Source organism: Heterocephalus glaber, unplaced genomic scaffold (genome assembly GCF_053883595.1).
Source record: "Heterocephalus glaber isolate CG9 unplaced genomic scaffold, H.glaber_assembly_v1.0 deba00001543, whole genome shotgun sequence".
In the NCBI taxonomy this organism is placed as follows: domain Eukaryota; kingdom Metazoa; phylum Chordata; class Mammalia; order Rodentia; family Bathyergidae; genus Heterocephalus; species Heterocephalus glaber.
In genome coordinates, this window is record NW_028258336.1 from 3651375 (window position 1) to 3677641 (window position 26267).

Genomic DNA, 26267 nt, shown 5'->3' on the forward strand with positions numbered 1-26267 from the left:
TGGAAGCAAAATAGCCTCAGCTTGAGACCCACTGGCTTAGGTTATCCACCTCACCCCGCCAGTCCCAGGGATTGGACTCAGGACCTTGTAGTTGCCAGACAGATACGGCACCACTGAGCTACATCCCCAGTGTTCTGGTTATTTTTAATTTCAACATTTGGCTTCTAAACAATTAAGACTGTACAGTTTTTTAATGAGCAAATAAGAATAATATAAAAAGCTAAATGATATTTAAGGTTATGTGAATAGTTACAGTATATTAGCTTTATTTCTTCTTTTTATTTGGTACGGAGGATCGACCTTAGGACCTCGTGCTTGTGCAAGGCAGGTGGAGGAATCACTGAGCTAAATCCCTGGCCCAGCTTTATTTCTTCTTGCTTGTGAAATAAGTTACAAATGTAGTCTTTGATACTTACAATAACAATCCCCCCCCCCCCAGCAGGATGGAACTCAGGACCTTGCACTTGAGGGGCAGGCATAGCACCACTGAGCTAAATCACCGGCCCTTAAAATAACGTTTTCAAATGAAGAGAATATATCATCTTTACATGTCTATCCTGGATTTTTTTTTTTCTGGTACTAGGGATCAAACTGAGGACACACCACTTGCAAGGCAGGTGCAGTGCCACTGAGCTAAATTCCCCAGCTATCCTGGATTTTAACTAGTATAAAATCCTCATGCACTCGAGACAAATCAGACTTGGACTCATTTATTTTTTTCTTTCCCTTATATTCTACCATCTTACATTCCAACTGAAGCAACTTTAGGTCTGGAAAAACTAGTCAAGATGGACAATATTATAATACATGAAAGTGGATTTCAACTTTCAATGTAATAAGCTATTCCTTGTCTTTAGCTTTACCATTCCAATATAGCAAAATTTAACACCTTTGTTGGCAGCCATTACTGACATGAAAGAACATGTATAACCTCTGGTATATGCTGCAAGTAATCACATGGTTTGTTTTTTTTTCTTCTGTTGTTTTGCCTTTTTGACCTTTCAGTTTATTTTGAGACAGGGTTTCACTATTTGGTTCAGGTTGTCCTTGAACTAACTATGTAGCTGAGGCTGGCCTTCAACTCATGGTGATCCTCCTGCCTTAGCCTCTGGAGTGCTGGGGTTACAGGCCTGATTTCAGTTTCTTTTATTTCAAAAGTTTGTGCCAGGCCGGGGATTTGGCTCAGTGGTTTTGCCGACTGCTGCGCAAGCACAAGGACTCGAGTTCAATCCCTGGTACCAAAAAAAAAAAAAGTTTGTGCCACTGTGCAAATACCAATTGGTGAGGAAAGCAAACAGATTCTACTTTCTTTTTTTTTTTTTTCGAGAAAGGGTCTCTCTATGTAGTTCAGGCTGTCCTTTAACTCACTACATATCCCAGGCTGGCCTCGAACCCACTGTGATCCTCCTGCTCAATCTCCCAAGTGCTGGGACTACAGGTGTGCGCCACCATGCCCTAATCTACTCATTTTTTACATCAACTATGTGTGAGATCTGGAGCAAAATCATTTGCACTGCTTGGGCACGGTGGCACAACTCTGTAGTCCCAACACTCTGGGAGGTAAGGCTGGAGGACTACAAATTCAAGCCAAGCTCAGGCAATTTAGCAATTTTGCAAGACCTTGTCTCAAAAAAAATTTTTTTTAAAGGGCTTGGACTGTAGCTCAGTGTCAAGGCTCTGGGTTCAATCCCTAGCACACACAAAAAAAATTACCTCTTTTAGTTTTCAATTTTATATTTATAATATATGAGATTAGAAACATTTTTAAAAGGTTCCTTTTTAATTCTAAAAGTCAGTTATTTGGATAGCTTATGAATAATACACATTTTTCACCTTTGAATATGTAAAGTAATATTCTGCTGCTGCTTTACAATTGTTTTACTCAGAAAAGTAACTTATAATTCAACTGAGAACTTACTTAGAAATAGGGTTTACACTGGCCTCCACAACTGTCAAGACTTTACAGTTTTTTATATTTTCTGGAAACTCTTGTATTCCTAGAAAACAAAAAGTGATCAAATTAAGAGAATGGAAAAAAAAAATAGTAACAATTACAATTAAGGTATACCCTGCAGATTTGGAAAGTAATTTATCAACTAAGCAGAGACTAGATAAACTAACACCACCAATGCAAACCCAACAGAACAACAATTTCTCATTTCTATTTCAGCTTTCCTTCAATTGCCTCCATAACTGTGAATTACTTTGATTTACCTTCCTTTTGTGTTTTAGTTCTTCTAAAAATCAGTATCTTCGCTGTGATAAGGGCACAAAATGCAGAACGTTTAACATTCTGTTTCACTCATATAAAAAGGACTGCTTTTTAAATGCTAGGTTCCAGACTGAGCCAGCTCCTAATATACATTAACTAACAAAGCTGAAAACAAAGTTAAAAACAGAAGTGGTGGGCTTGGGATTTAGCTCAGTGGTTCCACTGCCTGCCCCACAAGCACAAGGACCAGAGTTCGATCCTCAGTACGAAAAACAAAACAAAACAAAACAAAACAAAAAAAACAGAAGTGGTGGAAAATCTGTATCACACATGCCCAGAGATATGCCTAAAACCAGTACTGTCTGCCAATAATTAACATTTCTTTCCCATACCCTTCTTTCCTTTTTTCCAATTTGTTTTACATTCTCTTCTTCTCCTCTCAATATTTTTCTCCATATAATGGAGTGGAATGCTCACCATGTAATTCCTTAAAGAATGCAGTGATTTCCGTACTTTATGATGTACATATTCAAGAGATCTACTAGACCTTTCAGCTTCTGAGTGTCCCAAGTAAGGTGAAGGATTAAGGTTTTTTTCATTTCCAATCTACTGTAGCCCAATACATTTCCAAACTGTCATATAATTACTGTAATATTGTGATAATGTCAAATTTTGGTACAAGATTCTAGGACATACTTATTTCCTAAACTCATCACAGCAAAAATATAGTAACAATTTATGAATTAGCACCAGTCCAGAGATTAAAATAAAGTAGTACTGTTCTAATTAGACTAAAGAAATGCTACTAACTTTAAAATATTCCAAAAATGATGTATAGAAAAAGACCCTATTCCCTCCCACCCAAAAGGGTTGTTCATAAACAGTTAAGACCCTTTCAACACCACCACTAGATGATTTTAAGTGACCAAGTTTAACATAATGCTGTGCACAAAAATGAAAAAGGGCCCAAATTACCTAATACCACAGTAATAACCGTTTTGGTCAAAATTCACCAAAGGGCTGGCCATGTAGCTCCATGGTAGAGTATGTGCTTAAACACAGACAAATCCTCAACACCAAAACCAAAACACAAAAACACCACAAAAAATCCACCAATGGACGCCAAAATTACTGGGTAAAAAACATGATGATAAACAGAATATTAATGCAGTCTCAAAAGATTCCTCCTACCAAATATTTTTCTATTAACAGAATTTGGTAGGCACTATAACAAAATGCTTCAAAGTCAGCATTACTGTAGTGTTTTGGTTTAGGTACCATGAACTCAACACGCCTCATATGGAAATTATCTATCCTGTATGTACCAAATCAAGTATCAGACACTACACTATAAATTATAAACATTAAGATATGGTCCTCTTCATGGGAGGTTAAAATGTAGTAAGAAAAACAAGTATTTTCTCCACGATGGTTTCTTCCTACTCCAGCAGTATTTTTTCTCAGTATTTTGTATACCTTTTCCTATTCTTCCAGATCTGTTAATGTTAAGGCGTAAACAGGGCTCACTCTTTGGGCTTCTGTTTTTTCATATTCACACCCATGGTGAATACATCTAGTCTCTGGCTTTAAATACCCCAAATATGTACCTCCAGCACATTTTCTCTTGATTGAATTCCATGCCTTTATATCTCAAAAATAATGAGTTCCTGGCTTATTCCAATAAAGATTACATGGGCTGGGGATGTAGCTCAGTGGCACAGACAGAGCTTGCCTGGCAAGCATGAGGCCCTGAGTTTGATTCCCAGTACCAAAGAAAAAATTACAAATCTCACAGATCTCTCCATCTCAGCTGATAGTAATCTTATCCTTCCAGTGCAACAAAAATCACTGAGATCATCCTTGACTTTTTTCTCATATTCCACACTCAATCATGATTATGCTCTTTATTCCACCTTCAAGTATATCCAAAATCTGTCCAGATCTCACTATTTTCTACCTCTATCATTTCAGGAACTGAAACAGCATCTGAAATTGTTTTTGTACTCATGTATTTACAGATTCTTCCTTTAGCCAGACAAAACCTAAACACAAGTCACATCATGCTCTGAATAATTTAGTCAAAATTTTCCACATGATTTTGCTCTGAATAAATATCAAAGTGAGTACAAATGCCTACAAGGCTCTCCTTATCTGCTCCTCCAAATCCCTATCTCTGCGCTCTATTCCTGTCACTTTCCTATCTTGCTGTTTTAGCCACCTTGTGTTCCTCACACATGCTATGGAAACTCGAACCCTACAAACTTTTTCACAGGCTGTTGCCTTTCCAGTGTACACTTTGCAACCTACATGACAAACTTCCTTAGCTCCTCAAGCTCTTGCTCAACTACTTTCTCAAAGATGCTTAACTTCAACACAAGTGTTAGCTAGTGTATCACTCGCTTTTCTGTCACTGGCTAAAATATATGATGGCCAATAAGAAGGACAGGTTTAATTTTGGATCAGTTTTTATTCCACAATTGGCTGGATCCAAGGCAGAAATGCCACAGAGGAAGGGCTATGGCAGAGAAAAGCAGCACAATTCATGGCAGCCAAGAAGCAAGAAGAACAAAAAGAAGAAAAGGGGCTAAGAATATATACTTTCAGGTCATGCCCCCACTGACCCAACTCCCATCAGGCCCTACTTCCTTTTTTTTAAAAAATGTGAACAATATATTTCCAAAGAAAAATGATCACATCATAACTAGTTCAAGAATTATTCTCATTACATGGATAATTTGGAGAGGCCCTACCTTTCCACAGCACACTGTTATGATTAATCCACTGATGAGTACAGAGCCCCCATGATCCAATCACTTTCTGAAAGTCCCGTTTTTTTAGTACCTGAGATTATCCAGGATTTTTTTTTTTTTTTGGTACTGGGGATCAAACTCGGGACCTTATGCTTGCAAGGCAGGCGCCAGAACCACTGAGCTAAATCCCCGGCCCAATCCAGGATATTTTTTATATAAACTGTAGCACAGCTAGTCTACAAAGATGCCTCATTTTGTCCATATAAAGAACATGGACCTAAATTTTATCACAACCTACTTTTTAATTCTCTAAGAATTTCAACTGTTTCCTTTTCATTTTCACTTAACTTGGGGAGTTTATTTTTTTAAAGTACCTGGGATCGAAGTCGGGACCTTGCGCTTTCGAGGCAAGCGGTGAAACCACTGAGCTAAATCCCCGGCCCTTTTTCACTTAACTTTAATAGTGTTCCTTCTTTGAAGTGTTTGCGCAAACTTAAAATGAAGCACTAGGTATTACAAAATACAGCTATCTTCATATCCATCTCATTAGAAAAGTACTCTCTCCTTGGGCCAGGGATTTAGCTCAGTGGTTTCGCTGCCTGCTGCCCAAGCGCAAGGACCAGAGTTCGATCCCCAGTATCAAAAAAAAAGAGAAAAGTACTCTCCTTATTTCTGATAAACAAAATAATTCCTGATCCCGTCAAACTGGCCCAGTAATTCAGCTAGTCCTTGGTCCTGCTACAAACTAGCCTGGCATTCAGAGGGAGATCTTGGGGTTATGGTGAACTGAACTATTTCATGAAACATCAACATCAGACTAGGCCATTCTGTAAATATGTGATGAAACAAGAACAGAAAAAAAATTGTAATCATTTTTTTGGGGGGGTACCAGGGATCCAACTTGATCCTTGCCCTTGTGCAGCAGGCAGCAAAACCACTAAGCCAAATCCCCAGCCCTATCATTTTTGAACAAAGCCAAAACATGATCACTGTCCAGGCCGAAACATACCAAACATCCTTTTCTTTCAACTAAAGTGATCACTGTATCTTAACAAATTCTAGGTTTGGTCTTTTTCTAATCTGTTCTTTCTATAGATAAGACGTAAGACACCTAATCATAGAAATCTCCTGCTTCACAGCATCTCACTTGAACAAACTTACAATATTTTTCTTAAATCTCATGTAAAATTACCAAATGCTCAACTCCTATAAGTTTTTTTTTAAACATACCCCAAGATTCACAGGAATTCCTACCTATGAGTTTTTGCTCATTGCAAAGAGCAATAAACCCAAATTGTTGGACTCAACTGCAGGAGAGTTTTTCTGATCTTTGCCTGGAGGGCATGAACTCCTTAGTGTCCTAATTGTTGAATTTAAACTAATAGTCCCTAACAGTTTCTGCACTCTGAAGACTGATAACAAATAATACAGAATAAAAGATTGAGTCCCAGGGCCAGGGATTTAGCTCAGTGGTTCCGCCACCTGCCTCAAAAGCTCAAGGTCCTGAGTTCAATCCCCCGTACCAAAAAAAAAAGATTGAGTCCCAGTCAAAATAGTCTAAACCAGGAATTTAAAAATCAATGATTGGGCAGGGGATTTAGCTCAGTGGTTCCGCCGCCTGCCTCGCAAGCACAAGGACCTGAGTTCGATCCCTGGTACCAAAAAATAGAAAAAAAATTTTAAAAATAAAAATCAATGATTAGTTTTCAGAGGATGACAGATATATGATCTGGGCCAGCTGTATCACATTGAATAAGTAAGGCTGATAGTAAGGCCCAATGGATGCACACCCCAGTTAGTCTACATTTATTAAAACACTTCATAACCACTCAAAACATTAATTTTACGTTTCAGGTCAGTTTAAAACATGACTGGGCTTAGTGCTCACTATAAAGCAAATAGTAATTTTAGCAATTTAAACTATAACAGCAAAACACAGTGACTTCCTCAGCCATATATAATACTCTCTTAATGTAACTTCTTGTAGTTTTAAACAGAAAAGGGTTTTTCACCAGTTTACCCCAAATCATCACATTTTTCAGGTTCAAAGATTTGCTTTCTGCTTTGGCCATAAACTTGAGATTCACTCTTCCTTAAAATGAAAGGCCAGCTGGGCATGGTGGCACATATCTGTAATCCTTCCAAAACTCAGGAGGCTGAGACATGTGGATCGCCACAAGCTTGAGGCCAGCCTAGACTACTTAGTGAGTTTAAGGGCATAGTGAGACCAAGTTGAAAAACAAAAATAGAAACCCAAAAAATTATATAAATGAATAAATGAAAGAAAAGGCCTTGGTTAATACTCTAGCACTCCCAAATCAGACAAAAATGAATTACTCTTTCTGGTTATGTCTTATATTAACAATAATATACTCTTTATTTCTTTCATCTCACCTTACCACCAATATTCTATAAACCACTTTGACAGAACAGTTTAAGCATCATTCCTTTAAGTCTTCTCTAGAAGACAGGTCATATGAATACCCTGAATAGCAAAAGCAATCTTGAATAAAAAGACCAAAGCTGCAGGAATCATAGTACATAACTAAAAAATCTACTACAAAGCTACAAAAAGGAAGTAGTAAAGTACTGACATAAGAACAGACACAGATCAATGGAAAAGAACAGAGAGCCCAGAAATAAATCCCCACATCTTTAGTAGATTTATTTTTGACAAAGGTGCCAAAAATATACAATGGGGAACAGACAGTTTTTTCAATAAAAAGTGTTGGGACAAGTAGATAACTACATGTAGAAGAATGAAATTAAAATCTCACACAATAGGCAAAAACAATTCAAAATGGATTAAAGGCTTAAATGTTTTGGTTTTTTTTTTTTTTTTTTTGGTACCAGGGATCGAACTCAGGTCCTTGCGCTTGTGAAGCAGGCAGTGGAAGCACTGAGCTAAATCCCCGGCCCTTAAAAGCTTAAATGTTAAAACTTGAAACTATAAATCTTTTAAAAGAAAGCACAGTGGGGAGCCAGGCATGATGGTGCACACCCTATAATCCCAGCACTTGGGAGGCCAAGGCAGGAGGATCATCCCAAATTTGAGGCCAGCCTGGGCTACATAGTGAGTTCACGGCCAACCCGACTATACAGCAAGACCCTGTCTCACAAAAAAAAAAAAAAAAAGAAAGAAAAGAAAGAAAGAAAACAAAGCACAGGGAAAAAGGGCCCATTGCACTTTGAAGCATGGGAATGGACTGGACAGTCATTTTTCTTTTTTAAATATAACACCAAAAGCACAGGCAAGAAAAGCAAAAGCAGACAGATAGATTATGTAAAACTAAAAAGCTTCTACACAACCAAGCAAAAAGAGTGAAGAGAGAACCTTCTGAATGGGAAAAAATGGTCAAAACCTATCAACTTATGAAGGATTAATATCTAAAATATAAGGATGACAAACAGCAAGAAAACACAATTTTAAAATGGGCAAAGTATCTGAATGGATATTTCTCAAAAGAGGATAAACAGCCAATAGGTGTATGAAAAAAATGCTCAACATGACTAATCACTAGGAAAATGTAAAGTATACTAGCACAGTAAGATTTTCAAACTATTAGAATGTCAAAAGAGGGATGAGGGTACAGCTCAATGGTAGAACACTTGCTGGGCACCCCAAGACCTGGGTTCACTCCCCAGCAAAGCCATGGAAGGAAGGAAAGAAGAAAAGAAAAGGGAGGGAAGGAGAAAGGGAGGGAAGGAGAGGAAGAGAGAGGGGAGAAGGGATGAAGGGAGGGAGGGAAGAGAGAGAGAGAACAGAGAAGAGAGAGCTCAAGAGTGCAAGTGAGCTAAAAGATAAAAAGTGTTGGTAAAGGGAATCCTTAGACACCATTGGTGGGAATGTAAATTAGTATACCCATTATGGAAAATAGTATGAAGGCACCTTTTAAAAGTTAACAGAACTACCACATGATCCAGCAATCCCACTACTGGGTATATATCCAAAGAAAATTAAATCATCTAAGAAGTATCTGGGGATGTAGATGTAGCTCAGTGATAGAACACTTGCCTAGCATGTGCAAGGACCTAGATTCAAAGAAAATCTTGTCATCTATGACAAGTATGATTATAGAAGACACTATGCTAAGTTAATGTAAAGTCAGAAACTAAAGGACGAATATTGCACAACCTCATTTACCTATAGAGTCTTCAAAAGGCAAACTCACAAAAGCGTAGAGTGAAATAGTGATTAAGGGGAACAGGGATGGAGGACTGGGTATTTTCACCAACAAGTACAAAATTTGGGTTAGACAGGAAGAATAAGTTCAAGAGACTTACTGTACAATGTGGTGATTGCAGTTAATAATGGTTTTTCATCTGCTTTAAACTATCATAATTTTATATTTATATACAAATTCCAAGTAAAGACTTCACATTAAATTTTAGTAAATCTGATATAAAACAGGATGGAAAAAAATTTTAAATAGAAAAAGTCTTTACATTTATGTAAAATAAATTTATTCTCAGATAAAGCTAATAAATTTGACTTTAATTTTATATTTTTATTTGTGAAAACAATATAAATCTTAATTAAACTTGTTTCCAAGTATAAAAACTTAGGGAGGAGGGGAACCTTACCATTTTTGCTGACATCCAGTTCCCTGAGATTAATAAGATTTGCAATGGACGCTGGCAAAGCTGTTAAATCATTGTCCGGCAAACTCAGTTTGTGTAGAGACTGACAGTTAAAAAGTTGCTGTTGACAAGAGAGGAAACGATTTATTATCTTTTCAGTTTTCCTAAATATTTCATGTATTAACTTTTATACAAATAAATATTTTAGTTATAGTTTAAAAATGAGTTATACCTACACTGATACCAGGAAAGATATTTCAATATTCTGATTACGCTATTCTAGATCAGAATATACCGGAATCATTTAGAATGATTTACATCCTCATACTTCTCCCAAAACAAAATGCGCTTAGAGTAAATATATGATTGCACTATCTGTTGAGGTAGTCAAAAAGTAAGTGGCTAGCTGGGCACACTGGCATGTGCCTGAAATCCCAGCTGTCTAGGAGGCTGAGCTAGGTGGATTACACTGTCTCCAAGATAAAAAAAAAAATTAAAAAAGGATTGGGGATATAGCTTAGTGTGAAGGCCCTGGGTCAATCTCCAGTAATAACAAAAGAAAAGGTGGCTATTAAATATAATAAACTCTGGAATTTATCTTTCATGCAACTTTATTCCAAAATGAAAGCCATATTTAAGAACATTTTTCCAAAAATGTAAAATTGTTAAGACATAAGATTATAATGACAATTATTTGTACTGTTATAGCAAGCTTCTCTCTTTTCAACACAATCTCAGATTGAGATCCTATTCTTGATCTTCCACATTCTGTGGTGGAACTGGCTATGGAAGATAAAATTACATGCTCAAGAAGAGGATATAACAAAGAACAGTATATTATAAAGCACCTTACCAGAACCTAAGTATATAATTCATAAGCGTGTAAATGATAACCTTTAATACTTATCCACAGTCATTACAGATTTATTTATAAAATTACCTTTAGGACAGCAGTAGCTTTCCAAATGATTTTACATCATTTGGATGGTCATCAGAAAAACAGCATTTTGCACACTCCCATCCAGCATGTTTATACACATACAAAAATCCTAAAATAAGTATTTCTTAAAACAAGGCTACATGTAACATGTATTATTTTCTATTACATTATGCTTAGGCTTGCCAAATTAAATACAAATTGTCGAATTATGAACTTCAGCTAAATAATGAATAATTTTAGTATATATTTCATAAAACATATTAAAATATTTCTTATTCATGTGAAATTTGCATTTATCTACATACATGTCCTAAATTTTGATTTTACAAATCTCATAGTACAAATTACAGTTCATTTTTCAAAGTGCTGGCTACACATGCCAAACTATTTTATGAGCCATCAATGGATCTCTGCTCAGCTTCAAAGTTTGCTGTGTGAGTGGCTAAGGACCCTAAAATTTAAAAGTGACTGCAGTCTTGGCATGAAACACAGGAAATGGCATACAGAATGATGAGAGGAAAAGAAAAAATTTTAGTAAAGAAGGCGATAATTTGAGAATGTTTAGTGGTAATAAACACTTTACTTGTAAACTGTTAGTAGACTTCTGATCTTTAAGCCTTCCAAACCATTTCAAACAAATTATAAACTGAGGAAAACAGAACATCTTTAAAAAGTTTAACAAAATCGTGACACAGTAACTAAAATGACAATTATCCCCAATTATAACAATACACATCAATGACTTGTGAAAACTAGGAAAAGACAGCAATTCAGTTCGTTCTCTAGGTAAATTTTTTTTTCGCGTTAAATTTATTGGTACATTTTAGGTATAAAATACAGTTACATTCATCATTGGAATCTTGTACCATTACATGAGTATCTTGGTCCTTTTTTTTTTCTCCTTCCCCTGCCCTCCCTTCACCCCCTCCACCCTTCCCTAGTTGCAAAGACTTTGTTTCCATTTTTTTCCTTTTCTCATATTTTTTCTTTTCCCTTTTTTCCTTTCCCCTACCCCTCCCACTTCCCCAGCTCCTTTAGACCTCTTCTTCCTGTCACACAATATCAATTATATATTTGTAAATTACAATATCAAGATCTAGGAGTCATTACCAGATTTTACAGAATTTAAAAGGATATAGAAAGCATATTACAAAAATCTGTTTTGAAATAAATTTGACAACTTGTAAGAAGTACCTTGGAAGACAAATTAATGAAACTCTGGAAGAAAATATAAAATTTGAATAGCACCTATTAAAGAAAGTATATTCCTATCTTGAAAACCTACCTATATGACAACAGCAGGCTCATATACATTTTTAACAGATAAATTACATCAAACAATTAAAGCAGAAAAAAAAGAACACTTCTCCCCTCATTTTAGGAACTCAACATTGTGCTAATCCTAAAACTGGATAAAGATAATAGAAGAAAAAAGTATGAGCATAGATAGAAATTTGTTTAACAAAACAAACTATTAGAAGTCAGATCTGGCAGGATGTAGAAAGTGGTTTTATTATAGGGATGGCAGTACTGGTTCAGCATTGGAAGATCCACCCCGAAAAGTCATCATTTTAACAGAGGAAAGGAAAAAGCCATATGATCCTGTCACTAGTTGGAGAAAAAGTATTGGACTAAATTCTACAGCTGTTCATGGTAAAAGCTATCAGGAGACTAGAAGTAGAACAGAACCTTCTCAACAGATTAAAGACATGTACTCCATACTTCAGCAAAAGCGCCTTATATGAATGGAGAAGATACAATGCTTTCTCCTTAAGGTGGGGAACAAGGGCAGATATGCTTACTCTTCATCTGTCCATTAAACTTTGAAACATAGGCCTAAGCCAAAACATTCTGGCAATAAAATGACACAATTAGGATAGGACTGGCAAGGTAGAAGCAAAATCTTTTTATGTAGATGAAATGATCATCTACAGAGAAAATACTAAGAAATCTCTAGGAGCCCCTAGATCTTGTATTTGAATTCAGCAGGATTAAAAACACAAGGTTTACATAAAAATTCAGGTCTGTGTATACTTGCTATAAAAGAAGAATTGGATATTGAAATTTAAAAGTTATGTAGGAATCGGGCCAGAGATTTAGCTCAGTGGTTCCGGCGCCTGCCTCAAAAGCACAAGGTTCCGAGTTTGATCCCCTGGCACCAAAAAAAAAAAAAATTTATGTAGGAGTACAAAGGACCTAGAAAAGTTAAAAAAAACAAAAACAAAAACAGTGTTGGAAGACATTTAGTACCTAATTTTAAGCCTTCTTCTAAAGCTACAGTAATCAAGGCAGTGTTGGTGTAAAGGAAAGACAGATAGATCATTGGAATAAAACAGAGAATCTAGAAATAGAACCACACATATATGGTACACTGAGTTTTGAAAGATTATTTAACATTAGCATTTTATAGAATATAAACTCAATTCAAGAGCCGAGGAAGAGACAGTGTTTGCAGCAAATGGCACTAGAACACCTGGTATCCGTATACAAAAAATTAACCTCAACCTTTTATTTCCATACATGAAAATAACTTGAAGGGATCTATGAACCTAAATAAGAAAGCCTAAAAGTATAAAACTTTAAGAAGAAATTATAAGGGAAAATGTTTATGAATTCAGGGTAGGCAAGAACTACCTAGGATACAAAAACATGATGTATAAAAGAAAAAAATTGATAAATGAGATTCCATCAAAATTTAGAACTTAAATGACATCATTAAAATGAAAAGTAGTCCTTAAACAGACCAAATTTACAATGCATATAACCTATGACCAGAATACATAAAGAACTCTTACAGTTCATTAATAGACAACCCAATTAAAAAGTAAACATAAGAAGATGATAAACAGCCAGTACAGCACAAAGAAAGGTGTGCAACTCTGGAATCAGGAAAATACTACTCAGTACAATAACAAGATTGAATTATACACTCATTAGGGAGATGAAGTTCAAAGTTTTAAAAGCCTTGTCATGTCTTTTTCTTTTTATTGGATTCTCCCCGTTTGTGTTTAATTTGTCACGCCCAATGGATTCATTCTGCTGGGTTTCCTGGGGTTGTGATCCTCATTGTCTTTTCCTAGGGCATTGTCTAGAATTTTCTGGAGTGCCAGTTTGATATTCGTGAAGTTCCTGAGGTGCTCTTTATCATGAAAGTATCTATTTATTTCTCCATCAATTTTGAAAGATAGTTTTGCAGGGTACATCAATCCGGGTTGGAGGCTGTTTTCCTTTAGGGCTTGAAATACATCACTCCAAGCTCTTCTTGCCTTGAGGGTTTGCATTGAGAAGTCTGCTGTGATTCTGATGGGCTTTCCTTTGTATGTGATTTGTTTCTTTTCTCTCACTGCTTGCAGAATTTTGTTCTTCTGTTGGATTTCTGGAATCCTAACTATTATATGACTATGTGTAGATGTTTTTTGATCAAGGCTATCTGGAGTCCGATATGCCTCACTTATCTGTATGCCAAGCTCTTTTCCCCTCCTGGGGAAGTTTTCTGCCATCACTTCTGTGAAGAGTTTTTTTATGTCATCTGCACTCTCTCCTCTTTCCTTCACTGACTCCAATCAGTCTTATGTTATTCTTCTTTGCATCATCTAGCAGCTGCTGGATTGATTTCTCATGTTCCTTTACAATTTTAAAGCAATTTTTCTTTTCCTCCTCACTAATTGCAGTCTTATCTTCTATCTCTGAAATTCTATCCTCACATTGGTTCATTCTGCTGCGCATACTTTCGGCGGAGTTTTTAATCTCCTGGAAATCTGTTTGCATCTGCTTTATGGATTCCATTTGTTTCCTATGTTAGGATTCCATCATGTTCCTCAGATCCTCTATTTTTTTAATCTGTGTCCTCTCTAGATTTATTAATCATGTCTTGCACCATGAGCACAATCTTTGCTGTTATTTGAGTAATTATTTCTGATTTCATTTTTCCCAGATTCTCTTTTGTTGCCAGTTTGAGAGTCCAGGTGATTGAGTATCAGACTGTTTCATCTCATTTCCCTTTGGGGTTGCTGTAGGTGATCCAGAAGTCTGTTTTTGAGGCTTGTTTACGTGTCTTCTCATTTCCACAAGATGGGGGGTTGCTTCTGGCACCCACGAGGCCCACCTTCTCTGCCCTAGGAGCTTGGGATGGCGGCGGAGGAGCTTCATTCCAGGTGCTGGAACCGGCTCACCTTTCTGCCCTAGGAGCTTGTCTTGTTAGGTTCTCTCCTGCAAGAGTTGTTTCACAGGCTTTCTAACATTCTAGCACAGAGGTATTGCTTTATCGGGATCCACTCTGTCTAGGTAAATTTAATGGCTCCAGAAATTATGTAGTCTCGTTTTCTACCTTAGCTATAATAATGTTTGAAGTAAATATAAAATTTTAAGCCATTTGTACAAGTATTCAAGAATTAATATGAACAAAAGTTTAAATGTTAATTTTTATTTTGTTTTGTTTTACTAGGGATTGAACCTCTACATCCTAGCCCATTTTTTATCTTGAGACAGGGATCTTTGAGCCCAAGGGATCTTTATCTTTGAGCCCAAGCTGGGCTCAAACTTGCAATCCTCCTGCCTCAGCCTCCCAGAGTTCTGGGATTGCTACCACCATATCTAGCTTCAAAAATCTATTTTTAAAAATCTGAATTGGAAGGTGGGCATGGTGGCACACCCATGTAATCCCAGCACTAGGGAGGCCAAGGAAATGAGATAGGACAGTGAGGGTGGCAAAGCTGGCTGGGGAAAGAGGCCTGACCGGTTAATTGCAAGTTGCTGGATACATTCTTGCAAGAACTCTGAGGCATGGGATCCCAGCACCAACTCTGAGGCCTGTACATAGAAGTTCTTACAGGTTTCCTCAAAATGTGGACAGCAAAAAAAGACACAGATGCCAAGAAGAGCTCGTTATGGTGGCTTTCCTCATGATAACCCACCCTGGTTTCTCCAGGGTGTTCTTTTATAGAGCCAGTTTCTCCCTCATTCTTCACTTTTACTTTCTTGAATACACTTTGTCACTGTTTTTTGCTTGTTTTGTTCAATAACTCCAGAGGGAGGGGGCAAGCAGCCCAGAACCCGGTTACATTTACTTGGCGAGCCACTTTTAGCAGCAGGCTACCTTTGAGTTCGAAACTAGCCTGAGCTACGTTGGGAGTTCAAGGACAGCCTGAACTACATACATAGGGAGACTGTCTCAAAAAGACAAAAAAAAACCAACATCTGAATCAGAATTAAAAAACAACAATAATAATCTGAACTGGGGTACATATTTCAAGGTAAAATTAAACTGAAAAACAGAAGCAATACACACACACACAAACAAAAACAGAAGCAACATACATCCATATACTGACAGTATTAGGACATCATTAGAAATAACAAATTGTGCCGGGCATGGTAGCACATGTCTGTGATCCCAGCACTCAGGAGGCTGAAGCAGGATTGCTGACAGCAGGACAGCCTGGGCTATAGTGAGTTCAAGGGCACCCTTAACAACACAGGGAGACCCAGTCTCAAAAAAATACAAACAAAAAAAACTCAAATCGTTAGGCAAAGGTAATTCTTCCAAGTCAGTATTAACATACCTTTGGAAGTTCTTCGATCTGATTGGCATCTAAATAGAGCTCCTCCAAAGTTTTTTCAAAAGTAAAAATCTCTTTGGGAACTTGTTCCAAGCTGCAATGAGAGTAATCCAGAGTAGTGACGGTCTCTTCTTCTCCTCGTAGACAGCGACATGGTACCAACCGCACAAACAAACTTCGTTTTGTAGTCATTTTTAGATACTGCAATATTCAAATAAAAACAAATTTAATTAAAACATACATATTATTCCAACTCATTTACCCCAATTCATATTCCACAGATAAACACCTCCCCTCTGCTACACACACACAATGGAATCCATTTAACATTCCTTTAGTATCCACATTTTTATCTCCCAGATTTCATATTATACTCAAAGTACTTTTGTACTTTATAAAACAATCCATGACGTAACCATTTATATCCTTCTACAGAAATTGTTTTTTTGTTTTGTTTTGAGACAGGGTTCTCACCATGCAGTTCAGGGTGCCTCAACCTCTCCACTGCTAGGACTACAGGTGTGCGCCACCAAGCTCACCTGCTTCCTATGTCTGCTTCTCAGTTCTCAAAAACACTAATACTGCCGGGTGTGGTGGCACACACTTGTAGTCCTAACACTCGGGAGGCTGAGGCAGGAAGATTGCCACAAGCTCAAGGCGACCCTGGGCTAAACAGTGAGTTCAGAGCCAGCCTGAACTACAAAGCCAGACTCTTTCAAAAAACAAAACATAACAAACCACTCTAAAACAACAAAGATTTTTCTTTTAATATCTGGTTCTAATAGTTCCTTAAAGCCATTAAAGTATCAAAAGGTCTTTGTGACAAATTTCTTTGGGAGTTTCAAAACAAAGCTGTGTGTGTGTGTGTGTGTGTGTGTGTGTGTGTGTGTGTGTAGTGAGGTATTCATATAAGCGCAGTCTTTGTGACAAATTTCTTTGGGAGTTTCAAAACAAAGCTGTGTGTGTGTGTGTGTGTGTGTGTGTGTGTGTGTGTGTGTGTGTGTGTGTGTGTGTGTGTGTGTGTGTGTGTGTGTGTAGTGAGGTATTCATATAAGCGCAGCACCCTGGAAGGCTGAAACCTTCAAAAAGCTCAGCCTAGGAAATTCAGCAATTGTTAGGGCTTTTATCTAGATATCTCCCCTAAGCCATCTGCACTCATTGGTAGGGCTTTTCAGAGCTGGCTGGGTGTAGAATGTGGATTAAGGGTGTGTGGTAACTGGATTAGTCCACTGATTGGATTGGCATAGTTCTGGGTGTGGCTGACAGATGGATTTAGTATGTTATCTACAGTGTTCCATCCAACAACAAAATACACATTCTTTTCAGCAGCACTCGGAACTTTCTCCAAAATAGACTACATACTAGCCAATAGAGCAAACTTAAGTAAAAGAATTGAAACTGTACCATGCATATTATCATCATAGCTCATAGCACAATGAAATTAGAACTCTACAGCAAGACAACATAGAAATGCAAATGCATGGAAACTAAATAATACTGTGCACTCTTGAAGAAGGTAGTGAGACAAGGTCTCCGCTCTGTACTTCAGTCTGGGCTTGAACTCACTATGTAGCCTAGGCTGTCCTTGAACTCTTATGATCCTCCTATCTCAGCCTCCTGAGTGCTGAGATTACAGGTGTGTGCCACCAAACAATACATTCTTTCTTCTTTTTTGGGGGGGGACCTTGCATTTGAAAGGCAGGTGGCAGAACCACTGAGCTAAATCCCTGGCCCCAAACAATACTTTCTTAAATAAACTATGGGTTATGGAGGAAATCAGGGACAAAATAGTTTCTAGAACTAAATGATAATGCTGTAGAACATACTGGAACTACAGGACACAATGAAAGCAGTTCTAAGAGAAAAGTTTATATCTGTGAGTGTCCATATCACAAAAACAGTGTTAAGGTTTATATCTAGATAGCCACTCAAGGGCTCATGCACTCACTCACAGGTGGGACTTTTGAGAGCTAACTGGATCATGGTTGTGTGATACTGAATTAGCCTGCTGATTGGTTTAGCATAAATCTGGGTGTGGATAACAGATTTATTGAAGAGAAAAGACCCCTCTTGTGTTTGGGTGGCACCAACCAACAGGCTAATAGCCTGGATGAAATAAAATGGAAAAAAAGGAAAGCTCTCTGTTACCTATGCCACCATAGACTCTTTCCCCTCTGCCATGCAACCTTGGCTTGAAGCCAGCTGACTATGGACTGAAACCTCTACAAACTATGAGCTAAAATAAATCTTTCTTCCCTTAATTTGTGGGTGTCAGGTTTTTTGTCACAGCAATGAAAAGGTGATTAAGACAAAGATAAAGGCCAAATACATACCTTAATGATACACCGCAAGGCTCCAGAAAAACAAGAACAAGCTAAACCCAAAGTTACTCTAAGGAAGAAAATTATAAAAATCAGATCATAGGGCCGGGGATTTAGCTCAGTGGCATCATGCCTGCCCTGCAAGTGCAAGGTCCTGAGTTCCATCCCTGGTACCAAAAAAAAAAAAAAAATCATCATAATCAATGAAATTGAGAGGGGGAAAAATACAAAGAATTAATGAATTAAAGAGTTGATTCTCCAAAAGAATAAATAAAATAACAAACTCTTAGCAGATCTAACCAAAAACAGGAAAGGAAAACCACAAATCAATGCAATTAGAAATGAAAAAGGTAAAATCACATTAGACATTGCTAAAAATTGAAAAGACTACTAAGAACCATTTTGCAAAAAGCTGTACACCAATATATTGAAGAATTCAGAAGAAACAGGTTGATTTCTACATATATATGATTACTAAAACTGAACCAAGATTTAAAAATCTGGAATAATTCAGTAATAGGCAATGATACTGAAGGTCTAATTTTTTAAAAACCCAACACCAGGGCCAGGGATTTAGCTCAGTGGTTTTGTCGCCTGCTGCGCAAGTGCAAGGACCCGAGTTCGATCTCCGGTACCAAAAAAAAAACAAAAAACCCAACACCAATATTCCTTAAGCTTTTTAATGAATTGGAAAGGGGAGTATATCCAAAGTCATTCCTGGAAGCTACCATTACCCTCATTTCAAAACCAGGCAAGGATCTAACCAAAAAAGAGAATAACAGGCTAATCTTTTTAATGAACATAGATGGAAAAATCCTCAATTAACGGGGCTGTGGATTTAGCTCAGGCTGTGGAGTGCTTGCCCAGCAAGCATGAGGCCCTGGGTTCAACCCCCAGTTCCACCAAAATCCTCAGAAAGATACTGGCAAACAGAATGCAACAACTCATCAAAAAGATCATACAGTGTGACAAGTAGGCTTCATCCCAGCCAGGGATGCAAGGATTGTTCAACATACACAAATCAATATATGCAAATCATCACACGAACAGCAACAATGACAAAAATTACATGATCATCTCAATAGTCACAGAAAAAGCCTTTAACAAAATCTAACATCCTTTCATGATAAAAACACTTAAGAAAATATGCCTAGAAAGACTATCTCAGTCTGATAGCCATTTATGACAAACATACTATCAACATCATATTAATGGGGAAAAACTGAAACTTTTCCTCTAAAATCAAGAACAAGACAAGATGTCCACTATAACCACTCCTGTTCAACACAGTTCTTGAAACTATTAGCAAGAGCAATGAGACAAGAAAAAAGTAAAATACAAGAGATATATATATATAAGAAAGGAAGGGCCGAGGATTCAGCTCAGTGGCACTGCACCTGCCTTGCAAGTGGTTCAATTTCCAGTACCACAAAAAACAGAAAGGAACAAAGGGAACAGGGGATGTCTTTCTATTTTCTGATGTCTTCTTTGATTTCCTTTTTTAGAATACTGTAGTTTTTATTGTTGAGATCTTTCACTTCCTTGGTTAAGTTAATTCCTAAGTAATTTTTCTTGGTGCTATTATGAATAGTACTTTTTTCCTCAGATTAATCAATTACTGGTGAACAGAATGCTACTGACTTTTGCATTTTGATTTTGTGTCATGCTACATTATTTGGTTTTTAATTCTAACAGTCTTTTTGATGGAATATTTTGGATCTTCTATGTAGAGGATCATGACATCTGCCAATAATAATAATTTGCTTTCTTCCTTTCTTAGTAAATTCAAGGCCAGCCTGAACTTCATATACGCAGTGAGACCCAGTCTCAAAAAAAAAAAAAAAGAGCAAAATAAAGGATAAATAATAGGAAGAAGAGAGAGAAATTTTTCTCAAATAGGAAGGAGATCAAGAGATGGAAGGAGAGGGAAGGGGAATAAGAAGAAAAGGAATTAAGATGTGTTATGTCCATGTACCAACTCCACAGAATGAATGTAAACATTATGTACTACAAACATGTACTAATAAAAAAATAAGCAGAAAACTTTCTAACAAAAGAAATTAAGGCTACTTACCGCTGGGTTGAATTAATCTCCCTGATGTTTCTTAATTGAGTCAACATGCTATGGAAAGCAAAAGAGAAATAAAATTAATTAAAAATGTATTTTTTATAACTAAGGAACATCTCCTTTAATTTGTAATTTACATCAAATGTTAAAATGAAATTCTTAAAAACTGACCATTATAAATTGAAAATAGTTATAAGCAAATAGTCAAACCCTAATGCTCATTTCTTAAAAATTATACAAGCATAGGCCGGGGATTTAGCTCAGTGGTTCCAGTGCCTACCACACAAGTTCAAGGTCCTGAGTTTGATCCCCCCCCCAAAAAAAATACACACACACACACACACATATATACAAGCACATGTGCTCACACATATTTGTGAATATCTAACTAAATACGTTGTTTTAATATATTTACTTGTAAACTACTAAGATCCTTTATCAAAAAACAAATACTTTTCATTTTTCTGAAAAATAAAATTTTTCCATACACATAAACTCTAATCACCAATTATATGTAAATTTAGTAGTTTTTGATCAGTCTCTGGTACAGGTACTGATAATTACTCATTAAATTTATTTCCACTTTTAAGAATCTACTCAGTGTAGTAACAGGCCCAGCTAAATGCCTGGCTTTCTAGGCCAAGGGGAGACAAGGGAAAGGCAACACAAGTGAAATCAAGGACTTGTACAGTATCTAGTAATCTGCTTAGGAGGTAGAAAAGGAGCCATTTGCTTTCCTGATAAACAGGAACAAATGTGTCTGAAACTAGTAATCTTCCATTTTTCTAGCCTTCAATCTATATATGATGTCCAGTGCTGCAACAACTATCCTATTACCATAAGTCAACAAGCATGAAGATTAAGTCTGTGGATAAATAAGGCTGACAGAATAGAATGACAAACTGAGCAAGCAGTCTCTAACAACACTGTTGAGTAGCTAAACTAACCCTAAATTCCTGACTATTTTTCAGCTTCTTGGTACTGTATGTGGTAAAATTAATTCTTGTATTTGTGTCCATCACTTCCACACTCTGTACTCACAGCCAACACATTTGAAAGTGAGACAGCCTAAAACCCAAACCAAGGGTCTTAATAAGTGTGTACCTTCTCCTTAAAAATTCAAAATGATATCCATAACACACGTTTCAGAATTTTACCAGTGATTCTCAATACATCAAGCTATTTTCCTCTGTGCTAAATGGTTTAAGACTTGATTTATTTAACCTTCTCAACAAATTCTACATATATCACATGCCACATATACTGGGGCGGGGGGGGGGGGGGGACGACACTTTTGTGTATAGCAAGCAAAGACTGCCAGTACATCTCATGTCCTTCAGTTTGCTCCCACAGAGAATGGAGCTGCTACAAGGCTGGAGATAAATGCAATTGTATTTTTGCTTTTAGAACTTTATTCTGAAACACCTGAACGATACCTGCCTGGGTGAACCCTAAGAAGTTGGATATGAAAATTTAGAGATATGAAAAAAGATCCGAGCTGAAGATATAAATTTGAAACACATCTGCTCATACATAATATTTAAAGCAATAAAAATTAGGTGAAATCATCAGAAGTCTGAGGGTAGACAGAAAAAAGAACAGGTCCAATAACAGATCAAAGACATAAAATTAGGGATCAGAAAGAAGAGATAGACTAACAAAGGGCACTGAAGAAAGGCAGTCAAATGAGGCAAGAAAAACCCTCAAAAGAACTGTGATAATCAAATAAAATGTTTTAAGGAAAGGGTTAACAAAAGCTGTTAATAAAGACTTAGAATTGCTACTGTTTGTTAACATAAAGACCACTGATAGCTTGATTAGACCACTTTTAGTGGAGAGGCAAAACACTGGGGGGATTGAAGAATAAGGAAGCAAGGACCTACCCCAGAGGTGAAGAGGCTGGAGAGAGAGTGGAGGGGAGATAAGAGGGGGAAGAGAAGGGAAAGGAAGAGAAAGGGAAGGGCAGGGAGTGCCTCAGAGGCCTGGGGCAGGATGGGGCTGGGCAGAGGGAAGGAAAGGGTGAGAGAAGCAAAGGGATGAGGGCAGAAGGATGGGCGAAAGGTGAAGGGCAAGGGGAGAGAGAAAAGGGAAGAGGGGGTAGGAAAGAGAGGGAAAAAAAAGAATGGATCCAAGAGATTATTCTACTTTTGGTGGGAGTGGAATAACGACATAAAGCATAATTTCTCAAGGATCTAATGACATGAAACATGCCAGTAGGAATGAGAACTAAAGTTTAACAGCACAAATAAAAAGAATTTTTTTAAAATTAAAAATTACTAATGTAGGACTGCATAACTCTGTAATCATAAAACTCCCCTAGCCCCAACTGTGACTGAATGTGAGTAAATAGATAAAGATGCTTCTTAGTTCCAGGACACTAGATAAGATCCGTATCAGCCATAATTATCCAACTCTCCCCCCCACACACACCACTATCTATAGAACAATCTACAAAGCATCTGCTATCAGTACCTGTCAGGCTAATTAACATACAAATGTAAGACCACTAAACTTTGTTCCTTCTTCTGTAAATTTCGCCTGTTAACTTCCCTGCAAGCCCCTATACAAAGAGCTTTGAACTCTGGACTGACGCCTCTCTAAGCTACTTTGCTTTGGGAGTGCCATCTGGCCAGACTAAGGTCTGTTTCACTTTCCAACTTGTCCCGTGTGTTCCTTCCCCGGTGTTCTTCGCTGCAGTCAGCTCCTTGGAGCATTTGGTAAGGCCCTTGGTCTCACATTCTGGAGGCACCGCTGGGATCCCCAGGTGTGCTCCACTACAGTCAGCTCCTTGGAGCATTTGGTAAGGCCCTTGGTCTCACATTCTGGAGGCACCGCTGGGATCCCTGGGTGTGCTCCACTACAGTCAGCTCCTTGGAGCATCTGGTAAGGCCCTTGGCCTTACATTCTGGAGGCACCGCTGGGATCCCTGGGTGTGCTTCACTATAGTCAGCTCCTCGGAGCGTTTGGTAAGGACAGCGGTCTTAAACTAAGTTCAAAGAAATAGTATATTTTATAATATGAACGACTTCTTCCTATAAAAATGTAAGTTATAAAATTTGCTCAAGAAACAAAATATGCCAGATATGGTGGTGTACACCTGTAATCTCAGCACTGTGAGGCAGAAGCAGGAGGCAGAAAGATCACTGCAAGTTCAAGACCACACTAGGCTACATAGTGAGTTCAAGGCCAAGCTGAACTACATAGGAAGACACTATCAAGTTTTTAAAAACCCACAAACAAATAGAAAATGTGGATGAAATCATGGATAAAGTGTGTCAAGATTATTCCTCAAGCACCTTGATTTCATAATGTTAAGTGAAATAAATCAGACTCATAAGCTTAAATGTTGCATGGTTACATGCTCACTTTGGCAGCACATATACTAAAATATTGCATGGTTTCTTATATAAAAAACTAAAAATATAAATAAAGAGAAAAATGAGAGAAAGACAATAGGAAACATCTTTTGCAAATGGGAAAGGGACCAAGAGATTGAAAGAGGGAGGAGGGAAAGCAGATGAGAAAAGAATTAAGATGTGTTATATGTACATGTTCCAACTCCCCAGTAGGAATATAATTATGATGTACTGCAAACATGTACTAATAAAAATTGAAAAAATTATTCCTTAAAAGACAATATGCACATATTTGCAAAGTTTCTAAAAATGGAATCAGATTACAAGGTTCAGGACTTACAAGAAAGATAAGAAAATGTCCCAATCTCGTTTCACAAATTCAATATAACTGACACTAATATCTCAATGTTATCATATAAGAATTCTTTTAAGCGGCTGGGGATTTAGCTCAGTGGTTCCGGCGCCTGCCTTGCAAGCACAAGGTCCTGAGTTTGATCCCCGGTAGCAAAAAAAAAAAAAAAAAAAAAGAATTCTTTAAAAATTTTTAATTAGAGCTGGACTCAGTGGTGTGCCCTGTAGTTTTAGTTATTCAGGCAGTAATATGGTAGTAGAAAAGCCAAGATTAATAAATCTATTAACAATACATCACACAAATAGGTACAAAAGGAGAAAACAGATCTTTTCAAAAAACACCAAAGGGCATCTAAACACTCAAAAATCATTCTTAATTTTAAAAGAACTTAGTAAATCAGATAGAGGAACAATATCTCAATTAAGAAACTGTCAGATCCCAGGCTCCTAGGGCAGTGAAGCTCAGCCAGTCCCAGGACCTGAAGGAAGCTCCCCGCCTCCATCCCAGGCTTCTAGGGCAGAGAGGCTCAGCGGGTTCCAGCACCCGGAAGGGGGTTCCCCACCTCAATCCCAGGCTCCTAGGGCAGTGAAGCTCAGCCAGTCCCAGCACCTGGAGGGAGGCTCCCGAGCTGCCATCCCAAGCTCCTATAGGGCACAGAAGGTGGGCCGCATGGGCGCCAGAAGCACATCCCACCCCCCCACCCCCGTGAAAATGAGAAGACACGTAAACAAGCCTCAAAAACAGACTTCCAGATCACCTACAGCAACCCCAAAGGGAAACAAGATGGAACACTCTGATACTCAACCACCTGGACTCTCTGAACTGGCAACAAAAGAGGATCTGGGAAAAATGAAATCAGAAATAATTACTCAGATAATAGCAAAGATTTTGCTCATGGTGCAAGACATGATTAATAAATCTAGACAGGACACAGATAAAAAAATAGAGGATCTGAGAAACATGATGGAATCCCAACATAGGAAACAAATGGAATCCGTAAAGCAGATACAAACAGATTTCCAGGAGATTAAAAACTCCGCCGAAAGTATGCGCAGCAGAATGAACCAATGTGAGAATAGAATTTCACATATAGAAGATAAGATTGCAATTAGTGAGGAGGAAAAGAAAAACTGCTTTAAAATTTAAGGGAACATGAGAAATCAATCCAGCAGCTGCTAGATGATGCAAAGAAGAATAACATAAGACTGATTGGAGTCAGTGAAGAAAGAGGAGAAGAGTGCAGATGACATAAAAAAACTCTTCACAGAAGTGATGGCAGAAAACTTCCCAAGGAGAGGAAAAGAACCTGACATACAGATAAGTGAGGCATATAGAACTCCAGCTAACCTTAATCAAAAAAAATCTACACATAGGCATATAATAGTTAGGATTCCAGAAATCCAACAGAAGAACAAAATTCTGCAAGCAGTGAAAGAAAAGAAACAAATCACATACAAAGGAAAGCCCATCAGAATCACAGCAGACTTCTCAATGCAAACCCTCAAGGCAAGAAGAGCTTGGAGTGATGTATTTCAAGCCCTAAAGGAAAACAGCCTCCAACCCGAATTGATGTACCCTGCAAAACTATCTTTCAAAATTGATGCAGAAATAAGATGCTTTCATGATAAAGAGCACCTCAGGAACTTCATGAATACCAAACCGGCGCTCCAAAAAATTTTAAACAGTACCCTAGGAAAAGACAATGGGATCACAACCCCAGGAAACCCAGCAGAATGAATCCATTGGGCGTGACAAATTAAACACAAATGGGGAGAATCCAACAAAAAGAAAAAGTCATGACAAGGCTTTTAAAACTTTTGACTTCATCTCCCTAATGAGTGTATAATTCAATCCTATTATTGTACTGATTAGTATTTTTCTGATTCTAGAGTTGCACACCATTCCTTACGCTATACTGGCTATTTATCATCTTATGTCTACATTTTAATTGGGTTGTCTATTAATGAGCTCTAAGAATTCTTTATATATTCTGCTCATAGGTTATATGCACTGTAAATTTGGTCTGTTTAAGGACTACTTTTCATTTTAATGATGTCATTTAAAGTTCTAAATTTTGATGGAATCTCATCAATTTTTTTTCTTTTATACATCATGGTTTTTGTATCCTA

General features: G+C 37.5%; 1 protein-coding gene across 19 annotated transcripts in view; it reads right to left on the bottom strand.

Moving 5' to 3' along the window:
• Positions 1–26267, bottom strand: part of Erbin (erbb2 interacting protein) — a 129027-nt gene that overhangs the window by 67112 nt on the left and 35648 nt on the right. For all 19 annotated transcript variants that reach the window (XM_087189541.1, XM_087189532.1, XM_087189534.1 and 16 more), the window contains 4 exons: positions 20437–20484; positions 16045–16242; positions 9547–9664; positions 1919–1997 (listed from right to left, as the gene is read on the bottom strand). In XM_087189541.1, the coding sequence (XP_087045667.1) occupies positions 1919–1997; positions 9547–9664; positions 16045–16233 (386 nt within the window). In that variant the 5' untranslated portion in view covers positions 16234–16242; positions 20437–20484. The remainder of the gene's footprint in view (positions 1–1918; positions 1998–9546; positions 9665–16044; positions 16243–20436; positions 20485–26267) is intronic.